Genomic DNA, 27,405 nt, shown 5'->3' with positions numbered 1-27,405 from the left:
GCACTCGAATATTTTTTTATAAAAAATTCATAACTCCCCTCCTATGGGGAGTTAAGAAATCTGACTAATGTCATTCAATTTACCGATAGGATATCAAAAATATATCAAAAAATAAACAAATTCCTTGAAACCATTTTTGAGAAAATCTACTTCAAAGTTATGTCAAATTTTGACCCCTTAAATATAGGCAACCCATAACTTTTTCTAAAAAACGATAATATTCTTCTTATAGCCCCATCTTTAGGCTATATAACGACTTTTTCAAATTAAACTTATCTTAAACAAATTTTTAGATAGGTAGGGAAATGTGTCGGGTGGGCGGTCGGCCATGTTGGCCGCCATTTTGAATTTGGAAATGTGAAATGTCAAATTCCGTATTTCTATTTACCAGTCGATGAGCTAACTTTGAGTTAAATTTCATTCGTTTCGGTCAAATTTTGCAAAAATGGGCCCTAAATGACCCTCCTACTTCGGCCCTCCTTTGAGAGGTTTTTTAAAAGCTTAGTTTCTTGACAAAATTCTCATTTTATTTATTTAATTTTAATTTCTCATTAATTCAATTTTACTCATACCGAATTTCATCGAAATCGGTCCAGTAGTTTTGGTTGGGTGGTGGCGACATACGTACGTACGTACATATGTACGTACATACTTCCGACATGTTTTTTTTTATTTGCTTTTTAGACTCAGGGGAACTCAAAACGTCGAAAAAAAGTGAAATCTGAAATTTTTGCACGATCCTATAACTACTACTATGTATGTAGTACGATAAAGTAATACAAATAAACGTCAATTAAGCATATTACAGATTACAGATTTATTTTTACTAAGCCCAGTACGTAAGAATTTGAAGTAACAAGATCTATAAAAATCTGCAAAAATATACAGGATGTCAATTTAAAAATTCAATATTGTGTTTATGGTGAAACCTGAAATACATTATTTAAAAAAAATAACATCAGATGTATTTTACCACATGAAATTACAAATATGTATAATTAATAATATCTTTCTGTTTCAGGTGGTAAAGCCCTTTCTGGAATCAGCAAAGTTTTTACAGAATTGCTGGATTTCAGTTTAATGACCGACCGAGTATTTATTATCATAGCACTATCTAACGTAGTAGGGTTTATGGCTTTATACATCCCCTTTGACTTCTTAGTCGAGGCTGCAGTAAAAGATGTAAGTATAAAAAGTTCACTTATAAATAAATATATATTGTTTTTGGATTATGGCGACCTATAGCTGCTTGATTTTTTACAATTGTCTGTAGATCGCTTGTATATTCCAGTTATTTTGTTTTTCTATTTCTAATATCTTGCATAGTCGCTTCCAACTACTTCCATCTTGGTCTTGTTCTGCTCCTTTTTCTTTTTTGCTTCTGATGTTTTTATTGCTATCCATTTAATTAATAGTGACCCCTCCAGTCGCTGTAGATGTCCTAGCCACTAGAATCGTTTTGATTTAATTATTTTACCTATTCTTGGTCCTTTGTATAGATTTTAAGCTTATTTACTTGTTCGTCTCTCCCATCCGTACCTACTCTGTTTATATTCCACCATAAATACGTAACGTAGTTTCCTTGTCCATCTTTCTATTTTCTATTTGTCTTATTTGTTCATGATCCATGTTTTGTAATCACATAGTAGTTGTCTGTATTTGCATACATTGGTCTTAATATTAGGTACCTAGTATCTATATTCTCTTACAGCCTTTCCTTTGACTTTCGTGATTATTATTCAATATCAGTAGATACAATGTGTAAGAATACTGCACATTTTTGGTTTTAGTTAATCCTAAATCAACTGCCTTTGGAACAAGTCGCTCTTCTTGTCTTTTGGCTAGTTTACTGCTAATTATATTTATATTAATATTAACCCTTAACTATTGACGTGGATGTTTCAGTACGTAGACTATGACATACGGTATGTCATACCGTTGCCTATTCTCCTTTGTTTTCAATATGAATTTGTCTTATATTACTGTATTTGTTTTTACATCAACTACGGAAAGATTCTTCACACTGCTGTAAAATAAAATACCGCTCCAAATAAAATAAATTTTATTTTTCAAGAAAATTATGAATTAATGCATAATATTAAAAAAATGGTGAAGGTTCTTTCAAAATCCTTTATAAACTGAATTACAAAAAAACTTTGAATATTTGTAACTTTGTAATAATTTTTGTAATAAACTAAACTGTAAGAAGACAAAAATAATTGTCATTAGTAAAAACACCAACATAAACACCCAAATTACCGTAAACAATACACCCCTAGAGAGAGTACAGAAAATATGCTATCTCGGCTGCAACATTAAGGATACCTGGGATCATAGCTACGAAATAAGAACTCGTATTGAAAAAGCCAGAAGCTCTTTTAACAGTCTTAAGAAAATTCTGTGCAACTTGTCTTTAAGTATCAATGTACGCATAAGAATTTTTGAGATGTTACGTCTTTAGTGTCCTTCTCTACGGAGTTGAAAGCTGGAGCCTGACAGAAGATGCCATAAAACGGTTAGAGGCGTTTGGAATGTGGTGCTACCGACGTATGTTGAGGGTCTCATATATACACCACACAACTAATATAACTATTCTCCAGAGGCTAAGAAAAGACAAAGAAGTGGTTAACACCGTAAATAACAGAACGTTGGCTTACTTCGGCCACATTATGCGTAATGAAAAATACCGACTGGTACAGTTGATTCTACAAGGCAAGATTGAGGGCAGGAGAGGCCCTAGACGTATATCCTGGCTAGCCAATCTTAGAAAGTGGACTGGTCTAACGTCAACTGATCTATTTCGAGCTGCCGTAAATAGAATAAGATGGGTCAATGTGGTCGCCAACATCTCCAGAAGATAGGCACCTTTAGAAGAAGAATAATTTTTGGGCAAAATGATTTTTCTGGTCAAGTTTTGAATTTGAATTCTGAAATTTTGTGAATTGCGAAAGCTCGAAGTAGAAAAAAATGGAAATACGACTTATAACTTGTTAACCACAGTGTATATTTATTTTATATTGAACACCGGATATTTTTTAAGGTATTCAATCATTTAATTTATTTACAATTGTAAAAAATCCAGTGCCAGATTAAAAAATATTCCAAAAAATGTTCCGACCCAAAAAACAACCTGTGCATTAATTTTTTTAAAATGGATTTTGCATTTGAAAGAAACATTAAAAACTAAATTTAGTATCCATGTTGAGCTGGCCCCCCACACTCGCAAAAATTAAAAAACAAATAGCCTTGATTTATGAGCTATTTATGAGCTCTCATATTCCGCAAACTAAAAATTTTGAGCTCGTTCCACTGAGCAGGAATAACCTAACCTAATTTGTTCTTTTATTGATTTATGCAGTTATTTTTTATAAAATAATTTTCACCCCCGAGAAGGGGCGGTATCCACCCTCAGGGTAAAGGCGCAAGGTGGTACCATGTCACCTTTGTTTCTTGACGTATCCTCTAACCACTGACCAATTTTCGTGAAAATCGATGAAGGTTCACCGAATTTGAAGGTAATCGTTGATTTTTACCTTCAGCGACTGCACTATACAAAATAAATTGCAATTTACTGATCTAAATGAGCGTAATTTGGAAGCTTATAAATTATTAAATGATATGTAGTCGCCAAATAATTAGTTTAACGCATTTTAAGTACAACTTTCTCTTAAGCCGGGAAGATAGGGTGGTTTTCTTGTGAAGGGGTTGTAGCTCAATAATCGAAATGCTCTTGATTTAATAGTTTATTCTTAGAGTATATAAGCTATAGGAATTATATCCGCAATACGATATATTTTAAGTTTTCTCAGCATTTTTCTCTTAAGTTCAATCAATTAAAGGGTTGTTTGGGGGTGAAGGGGATGAGCTCAAAAATCGAAACTATATAATTTCAAGAGCTCATAAATAGCTCGTAATTCTGCCGCAAAAACCGATTCAATATTCCTATTTTTAAGTAGTGGGGGGGGCTGACTCAGCCCTCCCACTAGGGTATTAAATTCCTGCTCAGTGGAACGAGCTCAAAATTTTTAGTTTGCGGAATATGAGAGCTCATAAATAGCTCATAAATCAGGGCTATTTGTTTTTTAATTTTTGCAAGTGGGGGGGGGGGGCAGCTCAACACGGGTAAATTTAGTGGTATGTATATTTTGAATTTGAATTCTGAAATTATGTGAATTGCGAGAGCTCGAAGTAAAAAAATTAAAATGTGACTTAATTATAATTAATACCATTATATTTATATTCTAAATTGGTACAATGTAACATTTTAGTATTTTTTATTATGGCGACAAATATTTCATAACAAATATTCACCTTTAATTAATGAATAAATAATAAAAAGTCAACAAAAAATACATAATTAATCAACAAACTATCTTAAACATTAAAAAAGCAGAAACAAAATTGCCGAAAAATAACGTTTGGATATCTAAAATAAAAAGTTTATAACGAGGAAATAAATAGTAGGGATGAACTTCTTGACCGGATTCGAGACCTTCCAAGAAATGAAAAATAACCCTGACGAGATTAGGAAGTCAGTCAGACAAATAACAAAAAGGGCAAGACTTTGTATTCCACAAGGTGGTGGCCATTTTGAACAATTACTATAGTTTTGATAAGTAATTAAAAAAAATTTAATTTTTAAGATGGTTTGTTGATTAAAGTTTTTGTGATTGATTGATTTTTTGTGAACTCTTTATTATTTATTCATTAATTAAAGGTGAATATTTGTTATGAAATATTGGTCGCCATAATAAAAAAACACTGATATGTTAACATTTTACCAATTTAGATTAAATAATGGTATTAATTAAAGTTAGGTCACATTTTAATTTTTTTACTTCAAACTCTCGCAATTCACATAATTTCAGAATAAAAATTCAAAATTTTACCAGAAAAATCATTTTACCGAAAATTCAGAGTATACCACTAAATTTGTTTTTCATCGTCTTTTTAAATGCAAAATCCATTTAAAAAAAATTAATGTACAGGGTGTTTTTTGGGTCGGGGCATTTTTCCAATATTTTTTAATCCGGCCCTGGTTTTTTATAACTGTAAATAAATTAATTGATTGGGCACCTTAAATAATATTCGGTATTAAATATAAAATAAATATACATTGTGTTTAACAAGTTGTAAGTCGTATTTCAATTTTTTTCTACTTCGAGCTTTCGCAATTCACATAGTTTCAGAATTCAAATTCAAAATTTGGCCAGAAAAATCATTTTGCCGAAAATTCTAAGTATACCATTAAATTTAGTTTTTCATGCTTTTTTCAAATGCAAAAACTATTTTAAAAAAATTTAATGTACAGGGTGTTGTTTTTGGGTCGGAACATTTTTCCAATATTTTTTAGTCCGTACCCAAATTTTTTACAATCTTAAATTAATTTATTGTACACTTTAAATAATATTTGCGTGCCACATATAAAATAAATATACATTGTGGTTAAAAAGTTATGAACCAAATAAAAAATGGCAAAATAGATAAAATACTCTTTCTACAGTTAACGTGTGTTAGTTTCCCAATGAAACACCCTGTATGTTTTTATTAATGTTTACCATATTCTCCGGCTTACCCGGATTTTCGATAACCCGGATCGGCCGCGGTCCCGATTAATCCAACTTATCGAGGTTTCACTGTATAGAAACATAAACACTGACATGCGGTACGTGATACCGCAAGAAAACTTTACGTCAACGTAGCTCAAAGACTAAACTATACTAAAACAGCAGTTGGGAGCAGGTACAATTACAAATCACTTGAAGGTACACAGATGGTGTTCTAGAAATCTTCTATAAAACAAGTTTTACAACAAAATATATTTTCGGCAAGGTACGACATACCGCATGTCAGTGGTTAAGGGTTAAATCTCCTTCAACTAATTCATTACCACTTCTCACCACCATATTTTTCATTTTATTTTCTTTGATTTCAAGCTCGTACCTTTTTTCGATGATTATTAATAATTAATCTCCATGTTGTTTCTTTTAATTATTTCTTTATCCTTGATATTTTATGTGTACTCTGTTTACGATCGATGCTGTCTCTTAATACATTTTCTAACATTATATCAAATAGTGTAGTCGACAGTGGATTGCCTTACGCCTGTTTGTTTTAAATATTTGTTTTACCATTCTTACGGTCTTATTTATCAAGTTTTTTATTTATGTGTATACATAATTGCTTTTTGTGAATCCTGTCGTACGTCGTACGTCTGTATAATGCATAGGGCATGCACTTGCACTGATAAATTTTAGTCTTGTCTTTTGGCTAATATTTGTTTTAATATGGAAATTTGGTGGAAAAAGGACTTTCTTTTTCTAAAGCCTGCCTAATACTTAATAGTCACCAACAGCTTGTTCTGCTTATTTAGCAATCGTTTTTTTAATAAATCATAAAAATTATAAAAAAGAAATCAAGAGGCATACGATAAATACAAGGAACAGCGCAACAAAGTTAAAGTAAGGATAAAACAAGAAAAGCAGAACGCCTGGAAAGAATTTGGAAGAACTATGGAAGAAAATAGTACCCAAAATACAAAATTATTTTAAAAAGTATTAAAGAATATGAGAAGTAAAACGGAAATTAAACTACAGCAGATAAAAGATAGAAACGGAAATATAATAACTGAGGATGAGCCCATTATAGAAAGGTGGAGAGAATATTTCAAGGAACTTTTAAACAATGAAAATACAACAGCAGAGAATCGCACACAGATAACAGATGAAACACCTGAAAGAGGGCAAGAAGTCGTTTATGAAACTAAAATAAAGATGGAAGAAGTTGAAGATGCACTAGAAAAACTAAAAGTTGGTAAAGCAGCAGGGATCGACGGAATAGATGCTGAATTATTGAAATATCTTGGACAGCAGGGTAAACAAGAATTACATGACCTACTAAATTTAGCGTGGACAAACAAAAAAATCCCAGAGGATTGGAACATTTCAATAATACTGCCTATACACAAAAACGGAGACACGAAAGAGTGCAGTAATTATAGGGGTATATCACTTCTCTGCTCAGCGTTGAAAATCTACGAAATTATCCGAGAAAAGAAACTACGAGAAATAGTTGAGCCTCGACTGGCGGATATACAAAGTGGATTTAGACCATCACACAGCGTACAAGATCATATATTCACACTACAGCAAATTACTGAAAAAACACTATTAAAAAACGATACACTGTACCTGGCGTTTTTAGATATGAAAAAGGCGTTTGACATGGTCAATAGAGAAGGAATATGGCAAAGCCTGATAAATAAGGAAGTAGATGAAGAACTTGTAAGTGTAATAAAGAGTTTGTATGTCAACACAAAAAACCAGGTCAGGACAAGTAACTTAATCTCTGGCGAATTTCTAATAACGACGGGGTTAGACAAGGTGGAGTGTTGAGCCCACTGTTATTTATTTCCGTTATGGATGAATTTATTAAAAAGTGTTGGAAAAAAACTAAAAAATGCGCTATAGGGTATAGAAATTTGCAACAAATAAAAATTGAAGCCTGTGCATTTGCTGATGACATTGTATTAGTTGCAAGAACTGAAAAGGCTCTCGTAGATAACATTAGAATCTGGGCTGAAGAACTAAAAATAAATATGGAGAAAACTAAAGTAATGACAATAGCCAACAAAGAAGCAACTGTAAATATTGACATCGAAGGGCAAAAAATCGAGCAAGTAGACCTCTTTAAGTATTTGGGAATAATGTTAAACAACAAAGGTACACAAGAAGATGAAATTGGAAACAGAATAAAATTGGCAACGAGAACTTATTATTCACTGTATAAAAATTTCCTAAACAAAAAAGAAATATCGAGGAAAACCAAAATGACAGTATATAAAACTGTATATATGCCAATTACAATATATGGCGCAGAAAGCTTGGTTCTTAATGACAGACAAAGAAAAAGATTACAAGTTACAGAAATGAGATACTTAAGAAAAGTGGTGGGAGCAAGAAGATTGGACAAAAGAAGAAACGAAGATATAAGACATGAATTACAGGTAAAATCGCTCAACGAAAAAGTTGAAGAAAAGAAGTTAAAATGGGCTGGACACATGATAAGAATGAGTGAGAGACAAGTGAAAATGACATGAGAGGCCAAAGCAGTGGGTAAAAGCACGAGGGGCAGACCAAGGAAAAGCTGGAATACTAGTGTAAACGAAATACTCAAGAACAGAGGAACATCGTGGCAAGAAGCAAAAGTTTTAGAAGCAGATAGGAAGAAGTGGCGTAAATTTGCAGAGAGTATTATATAAAGGAGGAATCCTCGACACCTAATGGTAAAAGAGGCAACCGATTATGTATGTATATATTTTTTAAATAAGCTTACAAAAAATTTGTATACTACTTGAGTAGGGCAGTATTTCAGTAGTTATTGTAATTTGTCTCCTTTATTTAGGTATTGGGTAGCTTTACACCATTTTCTTGGGACTGATTTAACTTCCCAAATAAATCTTCTCTACGTCTCTACCAGCTTATGAAGTGCATCTTTTAGAGCTGGACCTCTTTTAATTAGTTCATTTTCGTTATTGCCTGCATTTTTTGCATTATTCCTCTTTCCTAAGTTTTGTATTATTCCTTTTATTCGACTCTCGCTGGTAGTTCTTTATCTTCTGAGCTCGCCAGATTTATGTTCTCGTTATTTGGTTTAGGCGTACTACTGTTTAGGAGGTTTTCGAAATATTATTTCCATCTTATTGTCATTTCCAATTTACCTCCTATAAGCCTACCATATTTATCTATACAAAAAAGTATTTTTTGGGCGTACCCTTTGTTTTCTTTTTTTGCTTCCTGACAGAAATTCCTCAAGTCTTTCCTCTTGAAGTTTTCGTCTATTTTCTGTATATTTTGTTCCAAATAAGGCATTTTCTTCTTTCTGCAAATTGTTTTAACTTCTTTCCTTAATATCTGTAGTAACTTTGTTTTATGTTCTGTTTGGTTTCTTGTGGCGTTAATCAATTTCTATTTTTCATATTCTTTGTTAGATTTTTAAGAAGTCCATCGCTATTTTTGTTCCCTTAAATTCCATAAACTACACAACATATTTTCTTGTTTTTCTCATTTTCCTTTTTTCCATTGCCGTGGTCGTTCAAGCATTTCCTTATGTTCCTGTATTCCCTTCCTGCAAAAGAACCTCCTTTTGTTCGAGCCTAATTATTTTTTACTATTGATTATTTGATCTTCGTTGGTATATAATAATTATTGTAGAAAACGATTTTTATTGGATAGTTTTTATAAGTTTAGTTTAGAAATTACCATGCATAAACATGAGAAGATAAGAAAGAGCTATAGTAGTCCATTTTTATTTTGCAATGTTTAATAATAAAACAGTTATTGCACTTTGGATTGATAGATCACGTTTATTTATCACATGCTTACATAGATCGTCGTCATTTAGTACTTTAGAATTACTGGAATTTCCTAAATATTATTGTTAATTAAACAGAACTAGATGCTTAATCAAAATAATTAGAATTATCTTTGAAACGATAAAACGTCTTATTTCTAGCAGTAAATAAGACCATTAAACTATATCAATATTGCAATATCCTCTTTAACATTGAACTTTTAAACTTGACGGTTTAGAAATAGCATATAATTACTGCATTTTTTTTTAATAAAACAAACACCAACAGTGGCTATAAGGGCAGTCCAAATAATATGAGATCAATTAAAACTACTAGCAAATATATGCATATAGATTTTCACTTCGGAAAAAATCAAACAAGATAGAACTTTTTGTAATTTCATTAAGAAATGTTTAATAAACATATCAAAAAGTTCTACTCGAGAAGTGGGTGCTTCATTTTTTATTAAACAAATGAACTGCGAAATTCGGTGTTTTTTGAAGTAACTCAGAAAATATAAACTTTAGAAAAAACTGACTTGACCATTGAAAAATTCAGAAAATTTTACAAAAAAAACCTTGTATAAATATTTTTCTAAAATTAAATCTGTAGCTTTTATAATTTTTTATTTATAACGCTAAAGTCACCCTTCTCACAAACATTGGCGCACTGTAAACTAGCCTTCGGCGAAGTGCACGGTTGAGTTATTTTAATATAATTTTTTAACTAATTGGACACGAAAGAAGAATAATTAAGCTATCTTACGGTTATAATAAAAAGAAATAAAATATCTGGACATAAGTACGGCGTGGGCGGAAAGTGAGACTTACATGAATTTTGTTTAAAAATTATTTAAAAATGTGTAACTAATACAATTTTTATTATAAAATTCTCAATTTTGCATAACTTACCTTTCAAATATCTTTATAAACGATGTTTCATTCAAAAAAAATCTCAAAAATTTAATTCAAATGATACGACTTCTCAAAAAATGTAATTTTTGAAAACTTCGTAGATTTACAGAATTACTACCACTTTTAGACGGTATTACTCAAGTTTGAACAAATTTATTACAAGTTTATAGGTGCTTTTTTAAAGCTTAGGATGTAGTCTTTAAAATGCACTAAATGATTTTACTTTAGAAGTGAAATAAACTATTTCTTTTTGAGAAAATTAAAAAAGATAACACAAATGTAATACAGTATAGCCCGAAATAAACAGTACTGAAACTGAAACATAGGTTTCTCTTTCTGCACGCTGTCATACCCAAATTAACTTTTATAGACCTAGACAGTACTGAAACTGAAACATAGGTTTCTCTTTCTGCACGCTGTCATACCCAAATTAACTTTTATAGACCTGCCAAGTAATTCTTAACAATTATTAATAATTAGTAATTGTTAAGAATTACTTGGCAGGTCTATACAAGTTAAATTGGGTATGACAGCGTGCAGAAAGAGAAACCTATGTTTCAGTTTCAGTACTGTTTATTTCGGGCTATACTGTACAAAAACCGAAAATTATCACCTAAAAAAAATGTTTATACAAAGCGATCAAAACTTTTTTCTGTAAAACTTACCTAAAATACATTTATTAATAAGCTTCAACAATAATAAATGATTAACAAAAAATATTTTGTTTTAGCTCTTATACAGTATATCTGCGTAACTTGGAACCTATTGATAACTTTTTTATTATGAGTTTTACGAAAAAAAGGTATTCTTTATAAAATACTCTGCATCGTATATAATCTAAGATGCAGCCATCAAATATCAAATTTTATTAATTTTATACGAGGTATGTCAAAAAATATGAATTTTACTCAACAGTAAAGTACCTTTATATTTCACAATATCGAAAATTGTTATTAAAAAAAGTTGTTTGGAGTTAAAAAATATGTTTCAGTATTTAATTGCATCCTTCTAGTTAAAATATTGTGAAAAATAAAGGCACAACTCTTAAGAAAAATTCATATTTTTTACACCTCGTATGAAGCTGAAAAAGTTTGATATCTAATGTTTTTACCTTAGATTTTATGAAGAATAACTTTTTTTCGTAAAATTGATAATAAGATAGTTATCATAATTATTGTAATAAAATGATGATGGGTATATCCGTAATTTGAGAAAAAATTGATTAATTTTTTTTCGATTAGTTTTTAATTTCAAACAACTTTTCATTATAGCATTTTTTGATATTCTGGAGTATAAAGGTTCTTTATTCTTTAACGAACTTCATATTTTTGACATAATATCTAACTCGTATAAAATTGATAAAATTTGATATCTGATGGTTGAGTTTTAGATTTTTGAGTATCCAGAGCCTTTTATGAATAATAACTTTTCTTCGTGAAATTGATAATAAAAAAGTTTTCCATGTGGTTCCTAGCTACGCAGACATACTGTATAAGAGCTTCTGTATAAGAATTTTCACATTGTAATGCCATATTCGGATTCAGCATAATCAAAAACAAAATAGAAACATATTTGATCAAAGTAAAATGGTAAACTCAACGATATTTTTAAAATTATTTATACAAAACAATTGTTATTGTTTAAACAATTAATAAACAATTAGCGGCCAAATCTGCGAGTAGAACTATCTACTTTAAGGTGTATATAAACTAACAAAAAAAGTTTTAGAAAAATATAAGCTTGTTTGATTTTTTCCGAAACAATGAATATTTTCGTTCTAATTGCACTCCCCTTTACATACATATTTGAATACTTGATTTATATTATATTTGCTTTATATTTTATTAATAGACCTGGATCACGTGTACCAAAAAAGTTGATTAATAGCAAGCTGAAAATTTGTTAATAGCTTAACGGTGTCTAGTCGAACAAACTTTGATGTACGGGAACACTGGAACAGGAGAAGTTTTAATTGTGGAACAGTTTAAAAATTTGGAACGTCAGACTACGAAAACGTTCCACGTATTTTGTCAGACAGAACTTCCAATTGATTTGATACCATTCCATTAAACTCTCATGCAAAAAATCAGACTTGTGTTTATCACCAACTGGGCATTTTAATGAGTGGAACATGAAGAACATGTCAAATGACAATGTTGTTTAGTAATAGCAGTCTGACTTTTGCATGAGAGTTTAATGAAAAGGTAACAAATCAATTGGATGTTCTGTCCGACAAAATACATGGGACGTTTTCGTAATCTGACGTTCCAAATTTTTAAACTGTTCCACAATTAAAACTTCCCCTGTTCCAGTGTTCATATATATCAAAGTTTGTCCGACTAGAAACCCTTAAGCTATTAACAAATTTTCAGCTTGCTGTTAATCAACTTTTTTTGGTACGCGGGATCCAGGTCTATAATGCTAATATGAAAGAAAATGAAGGTATGAGAAGTAATCAGGAGAAACAACGAGGTTAATGAAATTAAGGAAGGTTACGATATTGTACTATTTGTGAAAAGTCAAAGACTGTCGTGGCTAGGACATGTGCAGAGACAAGACGATGAAAAATCAACAAAGAAAGTATTACAATGGAAAACGATAGAAACGTGAAAAAAAGGAAGGCCCAGAACGAGATGGTTGAATGACGTGGAATACGACCTGAAAACCATTAATATAAGACAATGGAGAAGAAGGCACAATAGGGATCCGAGTGGAAGGGCATAGCCAGACAGACAAAGACCCATCCAGAGTTATGATGCCAAAAGAAGAAGAAGAAGGTATATCTTTAAAATTACAAGATCAACCAAATTGAAGCGTAAGTTAGGTCGTCAGGAACGTAGTCACATCATCCGTCACTGTTCAAAAAACATTGTGATACAATTTTGTAATGTCGGGCAAACGATTCATTAGTGGCGACGCGTTACATTTTCTAAATAAGTGTTACCAAAACCAGATGCAAAAAATCTTATTTAAAAAAATGAAGATATGACTAAATATATATGTATATGGCTTTAATAATATCATTTTGTATATTACTTGAAACTCTCGAAAAAACAGTTGATGTTCCTAGATGTTAATAAAATTTTTGATCTTTTTTGGCAATTAATGTTAACAATTCTCTGTAATTGCCTCGATTGTCAGAGTCGGCGCCCTCAAAATGACCACGAAAAGCTAATTCTTGTTTGGCCAAAAACATACGGTATCTATTATAAGTGTGCTAAGGATATACCTATCTATTTTTTTAACAAACTCATTAAGTTTAGCAATATTTGCTTTAAAATCTTAGTTAAGAGAACTTTCGATTGTTGTTTTGCCAAACTGAATCAAATTACTATACATCTTACATGTAGGTAACGGAGCAATTTCATATCTCCTTTTTAAAACTTTAAAACTATTTAAATCGTGAACTCTGCCGCTGGTCCACCCATTTTTTCTGTAGAAACAAGAAGACATGGCCAACAATATAGTCTATTTTTCTTGCAACCACATAACCAAGGATTTTCACTGTACCAACTAATTTTAAAATATCGAACTACCTTTTTTGATTATTTTTTTAAATTGTTTAAAATAGGTCTTCCATTTTCAATAATCTCATTTTTTTCTTCAAAATTATACAAGGAGAATTACTTTTCAAGTAGTTGATCGATTACGCAGCGACACTCATCCATAGTTAATTACACGCACACTGTAATAGGTACTCTAACCAAATCAAAAACTGCTAACAGGCCTACTGATATACACAGCGCACCCATGCTGTTGCTCCTTCAAAATTTTCAGCGACTAGCCGGTCCCGACCGACAGCGAGGATCACCACATGTAACCACAACCGAAAGTGGTAACAACGTATAAACTGAGTCACATAAACTCGCTAATATTTTCGTGTGTCAACGAGTAGTTGGCTATATACTGAATTAGGTACTATTAACATATAATATATTTCTATTGGTAAAAATATAAATGGAATTATTTCACAGTAGTCATAAAATATTTATTTGCAAGATTTTTAACTGTTACCAATGGTAACAGTGGTTACATGGACGCTTCGCCAATGCGATTCATACATAACACCGCATAAAACATTTGGAGTACTTTTTAAATAAATGATCTAAAATTATTTTATAAAGCTACTACTACTACGCCTAAAAATATGTACAGAATAATCCTCGCATTATTAAAAAATACCATTCACCTCCTACATACAACACCATATATCTCTTTACTTTCTCCTTGTTCGAATATCTATATTAGCCCAGTAAATTACCGTTTCGGAGTGTATTGCATGAAAATTTGGATTTAGGCTCTATTTACCCTCCACTTCAAAGTTGAAATTGTGCCATTGGTTGCTTTATTTGGGGGGCGAAAAAACGCACGTTTAAAATAAGTCCGTAAATGGACAAACTGGCTAATCCTAAGCAACTTTCGTTCTATAGAGTTTATTAAGCAAGTCAATACTTTTCGAGTTATTTGCGATTGAAAATGTTGCGGTTGAAGAAAATATTCTAAGCAAAAATGTAGCACATAAAAAAAAGAATAAAATGGTATATTAATGAAGTCTAAAAACCCAGTAAAAGTCGTAGATTATGAAAAATACGTTCTTATTCGTAAAATTCCAAATCGAATATTTCAAAGTAAAATAACCAAAAAATTAAGCAATTATCGAGATAAGAAAGACTTATTAAACTTTTTTAAAGTGTTTAAAAAAGCTTTATTTTTATTTTTTATACAAGTTTTTAGCATCAAAACGGAACGAGTTACGCTCAAAATAAAGTTCGCCCGTTTTTTTGGTTAAAAGTATCGTGAAAATCTATCGATTTAGCACCCTAAGTAAAATTTATCGTTACCGCCTTACCATTTATTTTATATTTATATGTAATTTATGTGTAATTTAATTACGATATGTAAATTTGACCTGTTTGAAGGGCTTATTTTTGAAAAAATTTGATTTTATAGTAAAAAAATTTTTCCTAAAAATTTTGGAAAAATGCTCTTTTTTCAAAATAACTTGGGATAAAAAGTGTTAGGGATACAAAAAATCTCAAAGAGTAAAAAAATGTAGGTTTTGCTTTTATAAATACGCTAGTTTCATTATTGTTTTTCTGTAAGACAAAAATTGGTTAATATATGGCTGTTCAAAGTTTGCACACACTCACGACTAGTGACTCCTTCAAGCCCTTTAAACTATAATCCTTTCAAAAATAAGCACTTTAAACCGGTTAAACTTACAGATAATATAAAAAATACACAAGAATTACATTTGGAGTGCTAAATAGAGATTTTTATATGTACCAAAAAAAAGGGGACCAACTTTATTTTGAGTGTAAATCGCTTAATTTTGGTGCTAGAAACTTTTATCAAAAATAAAAATAAAACTTTGCTTAATTGATTTAAAAGAGTTTCAATGAGTTTTTCACGAAAAGTGCTTGATTGTTGGGTAGGTAATTTCACGTTGAAATAGTTGATTTGGAATTTGACGTATTTGGTATTTTTCGTATTCTACAACTTTCCTTTTACTGGGTTTTGATACTTCTTTAATACACCGTCTTTGTCGTTTTTTTATAAGCTTCATTTTTGTTAGGAATATTTTTTTTCGATAGAATATTTCTTTTTGAGCTATTTGCGAAACACAGCCTGAAAACGTGGTTTTTTTTGTCGAAAAATAAACATTTTTAATCGCAAATAATCCGAAAAGCACTGACTTACTTAAAAAACTCTATAGAAGAAAAGTTTCTTAGAGTTAGTCAATTTATCCATTTCCGAACTTATTTTAAACGCGCGTTTTTTCACCTCCGAGAATGGGTGATTGTCACCCTCCAAGTACATAAAAGCAACCAACAGCACAAGTTCATCTTTGAAGTGGAGGGTAAGTAGAATCTAAATCGAAATTTTCATTCAGTTCGGGATTAAACTCTGAAAATTACACGGTATCGCCGTATTTTCCCATTCAGTTACTGGGCTATATGAATTTTTACTCGTTACGTAACCGATCTAAAAGAAACGGCGAAGGTTACAATATTTGCAATTTTATCGATAGGTAACCGTTTAATATCTTTGGCATAGACCTACAAATCTAAACTCGGCCTAGACGTGAGAAATAACCATAAACTTAATAAAAATAACAATAAAAATGTCACCTGATTAAAATATCTCATCTAAATTACAACAAAAATTTGCAATTTTAATTTTGTTGTTGTTCTTCAGATAAGTTGTTCTTAAAAAATGTCGCATTATGAGTAGTCTATTTTTACGACTTCATTGAGTTTTTCCAGTCCAGCCTTATATACATATATACCCAATCCATTTTGTTTGAGTTTTCTTCTTTCTGTTACACCTTCGTACTTAGGACTCGTACGAACACGTAACCTACTACTTTTGTACTACAAGTGTAACTTTTTTATTGTATTTTTGTACACGTGTATTGTACACGTGTAACTTTTTTATTGTATTTCTATTGTATTTTTTGTTTTAACACATCATATCCATAGTACATCCTTCTTCTTTTTCTTTTTCTTTTTTGTATGTAAGCTTGAAAGCATGTGTCTTCTTCAATATTAGCCTCCTAAATTGTTTAAATTATCGAACCATCTTTTTCTTGGTCTGCCAATACTTTTTCGTTCATTTGGTGACTTATCTCGTGCTATTCGTACTATACTATCCTCTGCCATTCTACTGATGTGTTCGTTCCCCTCCTGTTTCCATTTTGTAACGCTCTATTTATGTCTTCTACATTGCATGCTCTTCTTATGTTTTCGCTTCTCTCTCTATCCAACAGACTTTTGCCTGATATTCGTCGAAGTATTTTCATCTCTGTTGTTTCTAGTAGTCGTCTCGTTTTAGATGTGCCAGGTCTTGTCTCCGCCGTGTATGTCAATATAGGTCTAGTTGCTGCTTTATAGATTCTTGCTTTTGTGTCTTGTCATTAAGAGATCCCGCAGCTTTACTTGCTTATAAGTGTCGTACTTCTTTTTCAACATCTCCTAACTATTTACTATATCTAAACTTTGCTTCCTGCTTTATTATTTTCCCATCAGTTTCGATTTTACATCGTAGTGGGTATGTGGATGTTATCATACATTTGTTTTTTTCTGCTATTTCTGCTATATTACATCCAAAAATATCCTATATAAACTAAGTTATCAATCGAAGCAGCGCAGAAAACGACAATAAATATCGCCTCCGTACCACCAGATTGACAACAGGTGGAATACTTTCTTTGGTTACAAATCTGGTGGTACGGAGGCGATATTTATTGTCGTTTTCTGCGCTGCTTCGATTGATAACTTAGTTTGTTTTCCGGTAGATGGCCCTAGTTCATCCGTGACATTTCTTTCTTTGCAATTCGGGAAGGCCCTAAGCTATGGTAAATGGTTGAAGCGGAGAGAAGAGGATATGGGTTTACTGATGAGGGGAAAAAGATCTCCGAAACCGGTATAGACTCTTCCTGCACTCTCCGCGTTAACCAGAGTATTATGCAACTGCTGCATTTTCGTTTTGCAAAGAAATTGAGAATGTTTATACATTTTTTATATCCTATATACTTAAAATATCCGAAAAAAGAAACAATAAAAATGAGTTGTGATATTTGTCCCTAACATCCTTAGCTAATTACGGTGTTCTTTCATCAAAGTACTAAGTATGCAATAGTGTCCTAACCCTGTGTTTCCCATGTAGTGATATAAAATGATATCTTTACTCGTTTGAAAAGACAATTATTTTCTACTGGTAAATTATTCAATCAATGCATTTTTTCTTAAATTATAATCCTTGCTCTACTTGTAGATCTTATAGATAAACCCCTTGTAGATTTTCTGAAGCCACTAACTTGAGGTATTTTTATATTACCAAATAGATATTGTCTTATCTCATACCATATATTTTTATTTAAGAAAAATTTGATAATGTAATATTTCTTTACGATGTCTATACATTACAAACTGAATTCTACTGGAACATGGGAGGCTAAGACAGGACTTCTGGATAGAAACGGAATTACTATGGAGAAACAGACAGATGAGAAAGTACAATGCTGGGCAGAATTAAATGACGAACTATTCGATGATGCAAGAGGGGACTTGGAACACATAAAACATACTCCAGAAGAAATAGATCTGGATATTACAACAAAAGAAAAGCCCTGGACCCGACATGCTTTCTATCGAAATACTAAAAATTATAGATGAAAAGCACATTGATGCCTTAGTCAAACTCAGGACCAAATTTATAATTCAGGCGTATTACCCAAAGACTGGTGGACTTCTATATTTATTTATTTGCCTTCCAAAAAAGATAAACGCAAGAGAATGCGGCGATTACTGCACCCTTATACCCCTTGTGCTAAAGTTTCTACAACAATTCTGGTTTCCAAAGGGCTAGGAACGTGCGATGCTATTTTTTACTTAAATATATGGATTCAAAAGTGCCTAGATATCAAAAGGGATATACAGTGCGTCCATAAAGTAACGCATAAATTCATTATTTCGTAAACCGGCGAATTCCGAAACAGGTCGATTATTATTTTTAAATTACATTTTTTGGCATATATATCATACTAGTGACGTCATCAATCTAGGCATGATGACGTAATCGATGATTTTTTAAATGAGACTAGAGGTCATATGATAGCTCATTTGAAAGGGTATTCAATTCTCTATTCAATAATATAAACAATAACATTATTATTTTTACAGGATGTCTAAAAAAAATTTTTTATTAAATTAATTGACACAAAAAGATGAATGTATGTAATTTATTTATTTCTAAATACATTTTACTGGTGTCAAAAATCATAAAAAAAATATTTGAAAAATAAACATTGAATTTCGCGTTGACATTGAATAAACATTGAATAAACATTGAACGAAATGTTCAAACTGCCAAGAGGCCGGTGGGTGGCAGCTTTAACATTGAATTTAAGCGAAAAACAATATTTATTTGTCAAACAAATATTTTTTTTCCTGTTTTTTGACAACAGTAAAACGTATTTTGAATTAAATAAATTTCATAGATTTTTCTTTTTGTCTCAATTAATTTATTTAAACATTTTTTTGAACACCCTCTATAAATAATTATGTAAATATGTTTGTATTATTTAATGGAGAATTGATTACCCTTTAAAATGAGCTATCGGATGGACTATCTATAAAAATTTTCTCTAATCTCACAGAAAATGTGTTCGAAATCCTCGTCTCACTAATTAATGATTCCTTCGAAAAAGGTAAATTTCCAGAGTGCCTAAAGACAGCCATTGTTATTCCTCTTCATAAGGGTGGTGAAAAATCTAATGCCTGCAACTATAGACCTATTGCCTTATTACCGGTACTCTCCAAAATTATTGAGAGACTCATTAAAACTCGAGTATGTCCTTTATCGTTGATAACAACATTTTATCTCAAAGTCAGTTCGGCTTTTTAACTAATAAACGTACCACTGATGCCATGTTTTCTGTACTACATGAGGTTTATCAAGCACTAAACAATAATCTTTATACTGCCACTGTTTTTTGTGACTATGCCAAAGCTTTTGATTGTGTAAATCACGACATCTTGATTAAAAAACTAAATTTCTATGGAATTCGAGGTATTTCTTTGAATTGGTTCCAATCCTACTTGAATAATAGGAAACAACTAGTTAGAGCAAATGATACTGACTCTAGTCTCAAAAACATTGTATGTGGAGTACCACAAGGTTGAGTATTGGGTCCTCTTCTGTTCCTTATCTCTATAAATGACATCACTATTTTAAAAATCAATGGGAAATTTTTTCTTTTTACTGATAATACCAGTATCACTTGGAGCGCTCAACTATTGCATTTCTTCATGAAACTATAACTTCGGATCTACTGACGATAAAGACCTGGTCTGACTCTAATTTACTCTCTTTTAACGTAGATAAAACAGTAGCATTATCCTATACTATAAAGGAGCTCTTCAACCTTTGCCTCTTAATAACAGCCAGATCAGTACCGTTGATTCTGTAAAATTTCTTGGTATTTTTTTATGCTTAGACAGCAACCTCAAATGGTCCCTTCATATCGATTCGTTAAGTAAGAAACTCGCCTCAGCTTGCTAGGCAATAAAATCTGTCTCAAGGAAACTCAGTTAGTATCTAAAATAACATATTTTTCGTTGTTCGAATCTCATCTTCGATATGGTCTTCCTTTTTGGGGTTCTAATACAGCTGCTCAATTTGATGTTTACGCAGTAGCTTAAACAGCTCCGTTGTCAGTATGTCAGTTCCGAATGTTGCATTTTATTTGTTGTATGTTTAATTTGTAATTTATATAAATTTTGCAATAAATTGTTTTTGTCTTTGCTTTTATGCTTATATACTGTATACTGACGATTTATCTAATTTTAGTAAAGTGTAGTTGCTATTTGTTATTGATATTATTTTTCTTTTGACTGTATGTAAGCTTTGTCTATAAAATTGTAAAAATTTTCAGTGACAATAAAGCATATTTCTATTCTATCACACGACCCCTATTATCATTTAAAAAAATCACCGATTACGTCATCACGCCCAGATGTATGGCGTAACTAGTATGATAATATGCCAAACAATCGAAATTTAAAAATAAAAATCGACCTGTTTCAGGATTTTTCCTTAAATTCGCCGGTTTACGGAATAATAAATTTATGCGTTACTTTATGGACGCGGTGCATATATTCGTGTTTTGTTGACTACAACAAAACATTCGATAAAGTACGACATGAATAATTAAAAACTGTTCTAAAATTAATACTGTAAATAGTGCGTTAAAGTGCACGCTAGAGAACAGCTGTCGGAGAAAATGGAAATTTTGGAATGGAATGCGCATTATTGCCAATCATTTTTAATGACTACTCTGAAAAAATACTGAAAAAAGCTATTGAAGATGAAACAGCTGGAATAAAAGGTAAAATCTTTGTTTATGTCCTGTTTAAATGAATTGCAAAAAAAATTAAAATAACTTACCACAAACTTGAGTTTTTCACTACACGAGGTTACAACTTAAAAAAGTGGCCATACGGCAGAAATATTACGTATTTTTCTAACTAGTCTAAACACAGACAAGGTTAATGATATGTAAACTCAAAAAACAGCACTATTAAAAGTTTTAAGTTTTAGAAAAAAATAATGCTGCAGTAGTGACCTTTAATCTCTAAACAAATTAAAAATTTCACGAAAGTAAACATCATTCTGATTTGATTACAGGACAGGGTCTCTACTATGTGCTATAGCACACCACTGTGTTTTCACAATACACGGCAGTGCACTGTGGATTGTTATCACGGTGAACGACAGGTCGTGGATGCAATTATAGATCCCCTTGTCGACTAATTCATCACTCTGTATTGCTTTATATATACACCTGAAAAGGCTTCAGAGGATAACAATTCGAATTTTAGTTGCTGCCCTTTTTTGACTAACTAAAAATTTCATATTTGTGCAGAAACCCATCAAAGCGATAAATACGGTTGTTATGGGCATTAAAAATGTATTTCTTTCTTTTCTCATGGTTTGCAGGTCATATCAAAATCTATAGCATGAATTTTAAGGTAACCTTTTTCTCTAAGCTCATATCCCTTGCATTAAAACCAAACATAAAATAAAATATTATGTTACTGAATTGATTTGCAACGTATTATTTTTATTTTTAGGGCATAGACAAATCGAAAGCATCTCTACTTATATCTTTCATGGGTATAACCAATACAGTGGGCCGTATAGTTTGTGGATTTGTAGCAGATTTTCCCAAAGTGAATACTCTTCTCGTTAATAATATTTGCATGACAGTTATGACCATAGCTATTGGTTCAGCTGGATTTTGCCACGACTATTTATCTTATTCAGCAATGGCGCTCATCAACGGATGTGCTATGGGTAAGTAAATATATTATAATCTTTATCACAAAAGATCATATTTTTTATGTTATATTTCAATGTTTACAATCCACACCTGATTAAGTACAAGGCACATCAAAGAAACATGAAACGTGAAACAAGAAACAAATAAATTGTGAAAAAAGTAACCGTTTCATGTGATATTAGCAGACCGCACATCAAAGAAACATGAAACGTAAATTACGTTTCATGGAAATAAACCACTGCTAAACAAATATATGTCCGGCCATTTATTAAACTCTCCGAAAATAAAAATGTGTCATGAGCATGAACCACACTCGTTTCATTGGTAGGCGGACTTTGAGATTTGTTTAGCAGTGTTTTCTTTTCATGAAACATGTTTTTCGTTTCATGTTTCATGTTTTTCGCTTCATGTTTCTTTGGTGTGCGGCTTGGCTTAATCGCAGAAACAAAAATAAAATGTGTATAGTCGACAATGGAAAGTTATGGCGAGGTCGTTGCTGTCGGCGCAGCTCTTTGAAACGTGAAACATGAAACAAATTGTGAAGAACGAAACCGTTTCACGTAGTGTAGGAAACAGGTTGAACTTCGCAAACTCGGCACAAGTCCGGTTTTTTTCTGGTATATCAAGGGGTGCTTTTAATGAGACTAACTTTTTCTTAAAATATTTCGCCCCGGAACGCCCATTTTCATTCCTTTAAAGGGGGTAGTTTGTGCTTTTTGCGAAACGTAGCCCTTCATGTACGTTTTTGCAAAAAATTTCTGAATAGAAATATGAAGAGGACTATATTTCCTACAATTTATTTCGCGACAGCATATATCTATCACCCACCGTTTAGTGGGGGTGGCGCCCCAAAGTTGCCAAGTGTTTAAAAAAGATATTTAAAAAAAATTTTCCCAACTGTAACGGAAATCAAGAAGAAACCCTGCGGCAATTATTCAAAAATAAGTGGCTGATTTTTTGGTATAAGGGCATTTAAGGGAAATTGCCCATTTTTAAATTACAGGGTGTTAAATTAAAAAAAAAACCTTTTTATACCATCTGAACCGCTTATGCTAGCGTAAAAAATTTTTAGCTATTAACCACGTACAAATGTTATTTACAAAGTATAATGCACCCCCATATTTTCCCGGAAACCACCCAAAAAAAATGAATAAAGAAAGTATTATGCAAAAATTGACTTTGGGCCACCACTGTGGCTTTAGGGTGCAAAGAAAGTAAAATATGTGTAGGTCACGTAGCAGAAAATGTGTTCTTTTATTTGCAATAAGTATCTACGTTATCAATAAAATGAATAGGTGACGAAAAAAAAAAAAAACAAAAACTGGAGCCCGCCAAAACATTTTTGAGGTTTACGACCGACGCCACTATGCCGTAACGGTTGCTTATACGAAAAAAAATGCATAGGACCTTATTTGTAGAGCCAATAGTGGTCTTTAATTCTGTATAAGTTTTGTTTCAAAAAATATATAGGTATTGAGAAAATCGTAAAACTATGCTTGCCAAACTTATTTTCAGGGATAGGGATAGTTTTCGCAAGAAAGTTGCAATAACCATATATTTATGATATATTGATGGAATATAGGCCCATATGAGTCAAAAAGCAAAAAAAAAATGTTTTTCAACCCCCCGTTTTGTTTTTATTTTTTTTTTGTCTACAGCGGTTGCACCAGGAATTCGCTTTTGATGTCCATGCATGGGTAATAAGAACGTGCACAAAATAATATATGAATCATTTTATGGGGCATGGGCATGGTGTGTGAAGGATTCCAAGAAAATCACTTTTTTTATTAATTCTCCTTTTTTGGGATGGATACGGGAAAAATGGGAAAATTGGAAAAACTCTTTGTTCTGCTCCACCACAAAAACCAATACAATATCAAAATCTTGATCGACAGTCATTTTACTCACGTAATTAATTATTCAAAACAATGAAACTGAAACCGAAAAATAGAACACGACCTATTTCATGAAACACGTTTCAAGAAGATAGAAATGTTTCATGGGCATGAATCACACTTGTTTCATATATGGGCGGGTGTCTATTTGTTTAGCAGTGTTTTATTTTCATGAAACGTGTTTCACGTTTCATGTTTCATGTTTCACGTTTAATGTTTCTTTGGTGTGCAGCCTTTCGAAAATAAAAATGTTTCACGCGCATGAATCACACTCTTTTTATTGGTATGCGGACTTCTATTTGTTTAGCAGTTTAGCAGGGTTTTAACGTGTTTCACGTTTCATGTTTCATGTTTAACGTTTCATGTTTCATGTTTAACGTTTCATGTTTCTTTGGTTTGCGGTTTCCCTTTGAACGCGTAGTCAAGTACCTAGTTGCAATATTTAGTAATCCGTATAAGAGTTCGTAAAATAGAAAACTAAAACAGACGTAGAAGCAAACGCTTACAAATTTATACAAAAAAATATAAGTGAACAAGGACGGCTCGAAAGACCAATGTATAAAATGTACAAAATATACAATTCAAATATAATATTGTAAGTTTCGAATGCCGTGTGTCCGTTTTTTTCTCGATCGACGATTGAGAATAATTATTTTAAGTCGTGGAGTAAAAATGGTTCTATTCACAGTTACTGGTAATTATTAGACTACAGTTGTTGATTAGGTAAATTTTTTAGAATAGACTGCCCTCAAAACATTCCTAACCCCCAAAATTTATAAGCTCACCAATAATCTACTACTCATCAAAAAGGCTATTGATTTTTGCATAGTAACAAAACCTTTGAACCTTGATACTTGCACAAATATAATTTAAACGAGAACGTTATTGTAACAGTATTTGGCAATTTATTCAATTTGCAGAAAGTTGAATAAACTCGTAAATAAACTATTAAACCATATCCTTCACAATTCTGCCCTCCTAAGACAAGAGGTCCTCTCTGCAAAATTACAGTTTTGAAATATCACGGTTTTTTTAATAATTGCTTGCCAAAAAAAAATTGATGATCACAAGATTTTTAAGATTTTCTGCCTGAGTTAGTTGATAATTATTATTGGATTTAACAGTACAATATTATTTTCACTTATATCATCACAAAAAAAGATATTTGAATATATCGGTAGTTAGGACTAATTAACTTAGTAGAAGGGATCCTATTTATAAAGAAACATTAATTAATATGTACTAAGTGCATCACCTATTAAATTAATAAATTTAAAATATTAAGAAAATTAATTTATTAGTAAAAAAGAAATCACAAAATATATAAAACACCTTAATCTTCGTCTAGTGTTTCACACAAACAAACCGACTGGCAAATCTTCCCAGAAAGGCAAACGATTTGAGGGCATGAGACTTTAATTTTGTTATTAAATTTGTCTTCCTCTCCATAGTAATTCCTCGACACTCTGCCTTATGTACTGGTTTAGTTAAGATGGCATTTGTATATTTTTTATACATTTATTTTTAGTTTAATACGATATAATTTTTTGCCCCTCTCAAATTTCAAGGATACAATATCCTTTAAATAAAAACGTGGGTTCATATTTTTCAACTTATGTTTTGATATACAGGGTGTCCCGAAAAGAATGGTCATAAATTATGCCACACATTCTGGGGTCAAAAATAGTTCGATTGAACCTAACTTACCTTAGTACAAATGTGCTCACAAAAAAAGTTACAGCCCTTTGAAGTTACAAAATGAAAATCGATTTTTTTCAATATATCGAAAACTATTAGAGATTTTTTATTGAAAATGGACCTGTATAATTCTTATGTCAGGAGCATCTTAAAACAAAATTATAGTGAAATTTGTCCACCCCATAAAAAATTTATGGGGATTTTGTTCCTTTAAACCCCCCCAAACTTTTGTGTACGTTCCAATTAATTCATTATTGTGGTACCATTAGTTAAACACAACGTTTTTAAAACTTTTTTGCCTCCTAGTCTTTTTTCGATAAGCCAGTTTTTATTGAGATGCGGCTTCTTTTTCCATATATTTACGTAAAAATTTTATGGGGGTTTTGTTCCTTTAAACCCCCCTAATGTTTGTGTACGTTCCAATTAAACTATTATTGTGGTACCATTAGTTAAACACAGTGTTTTTAAAACTTTTGTCTCTTAGTCTTTTGTTCATAAGTCACCTTTTATCGAGATGTAGCTTCTTTTTCAAAATATACCTAAAAATGTAAATTATAAATAAATTTTCAGATTATTAACAGGTCTCTATAACCGTACTTAACCATATACAAATATATGTGGTGGATTCGAAAAATATTCAAAATATCTCGATAAACACTGGCTTATCGAAAAAGTACTAAGAGGCAAAAAAGTTTTAAAAATAATGTGTTTAACTAATAGTGCCACAATAATAATTTAATTGGAACGTACACAAAAGTTTGGGGGGTTTAAGGGAACAAAACCCCCATAAAATTTGTATGGGGTGCACAAATTTTACTTAATTTTTTTTTTAAGATATTGCTGTCGTAAAAATGCCACATGTCAATTTTCAATAAAAAATCTCTGAGAGTTTTCGATATATGAAAAAAAATCGATTTTCATTTTGTAACTTCAAGGGGCTGTAACTTTTTTTGTGTGCATTATTGTATATAGGTAAGTGAGGTTCAATCAACCTATTTTTGACCCCAGAATTTGTGGTATAATTTATGACCAATCTTTTCGGGACACCCTGTATAATCAGTGAATTTAAAAAAGTCTCCGATTTTCATTGAATGTACATTAACTTTAGAAGAATTGGCATTTAAAACTGCTTGTATAAAATCATTAAAATCATAAACTTTCGTCATTCTTTTAAGTGACATTTCTACTTGGTGGTGGAACGAATCTGCCGCCATGAATGTGTGCCCTGGCTGAAAATACTTCAAAATTACACTTTCATCAGCTATTACTGACGAATTTACAATGAATAATATTAAAAAACTAATCAATGTCCAGTTCTTGTTCTGGCTGGAGCAGTTGTCTAACCAGATTGTGATATTTGTGGCATCCCTATTAGCTAACAGAAAGGCATAAAATGCCGATACAATATCTTTCTTAGATCGCCCTGAGATGGCTTCATGCCATACAACAGCAAATGGATATTGCTTGCTCCTAGTTCCTAATGGAACGAAACTTTGGTTAAATGCAATTATCCGAGGAGTGAAAATGATTTCCTTGAATGTGTCCATCCTATGCAACATAATTACCTAGAATAAATCTGATATTAGAGATTAACTGAAAATTAAGATTATATACCGTACCTTTTGTAAATAGCTTAGCTTTTTCTACGTCATTTTGATATTCGTTTCTGGCCTTGATTGCTTTATCATTATGTTCTATCCA

At 31.6% G+C, this 27,405-nt stretch overlaps 1 protein-coding gene across 3 annotated transcripts in view; it reads left to right on the top strand.

The window, feature by feature from the left end:
• Positions 1–27,405, top strand: part of LOC126878771 (monocarboxylate transporter 14-like) — a 158,604-nt gene that overhangs the window by 114,074 nt on the left and 17,125 nt on the right. For all 3 annotated transcript variants that reach the window (XM_050641666.1, XM_050641668.1, XM_050641667.1), the window contains exons 4-5: positions 1,022–1,182; positions 21,903–22,125. In XM_050641666.1, coding sequence (XP_050497623.1) covers positions 1,022–1,182; positions 21,903–22,125 — 384 coding nt within the window. The remainder of the gene's footprint in view (positions 1–1,021; positions 1,183–21,902; positions 22,126–27,405) is intronic.

This window comes from Diabrotica virgifera, chromosome 1, assembly GCF_917563875.1.
Source record: "Diabrotica virgifera virgifera chromosome 1, PGI_DIABVI_V3a".
Classification (NCBI taxonomy): Eukaryota; Metazoa; Arthropoda; class Insecta; order Coleoptera; family Chrysomelidae; genus Diabrotica; species Diabrotica virgifera.
Note: the sequence above shows the minus strand (reverse complement) of the source record. Positions and strands in the feature narration are given on the sequence as shown.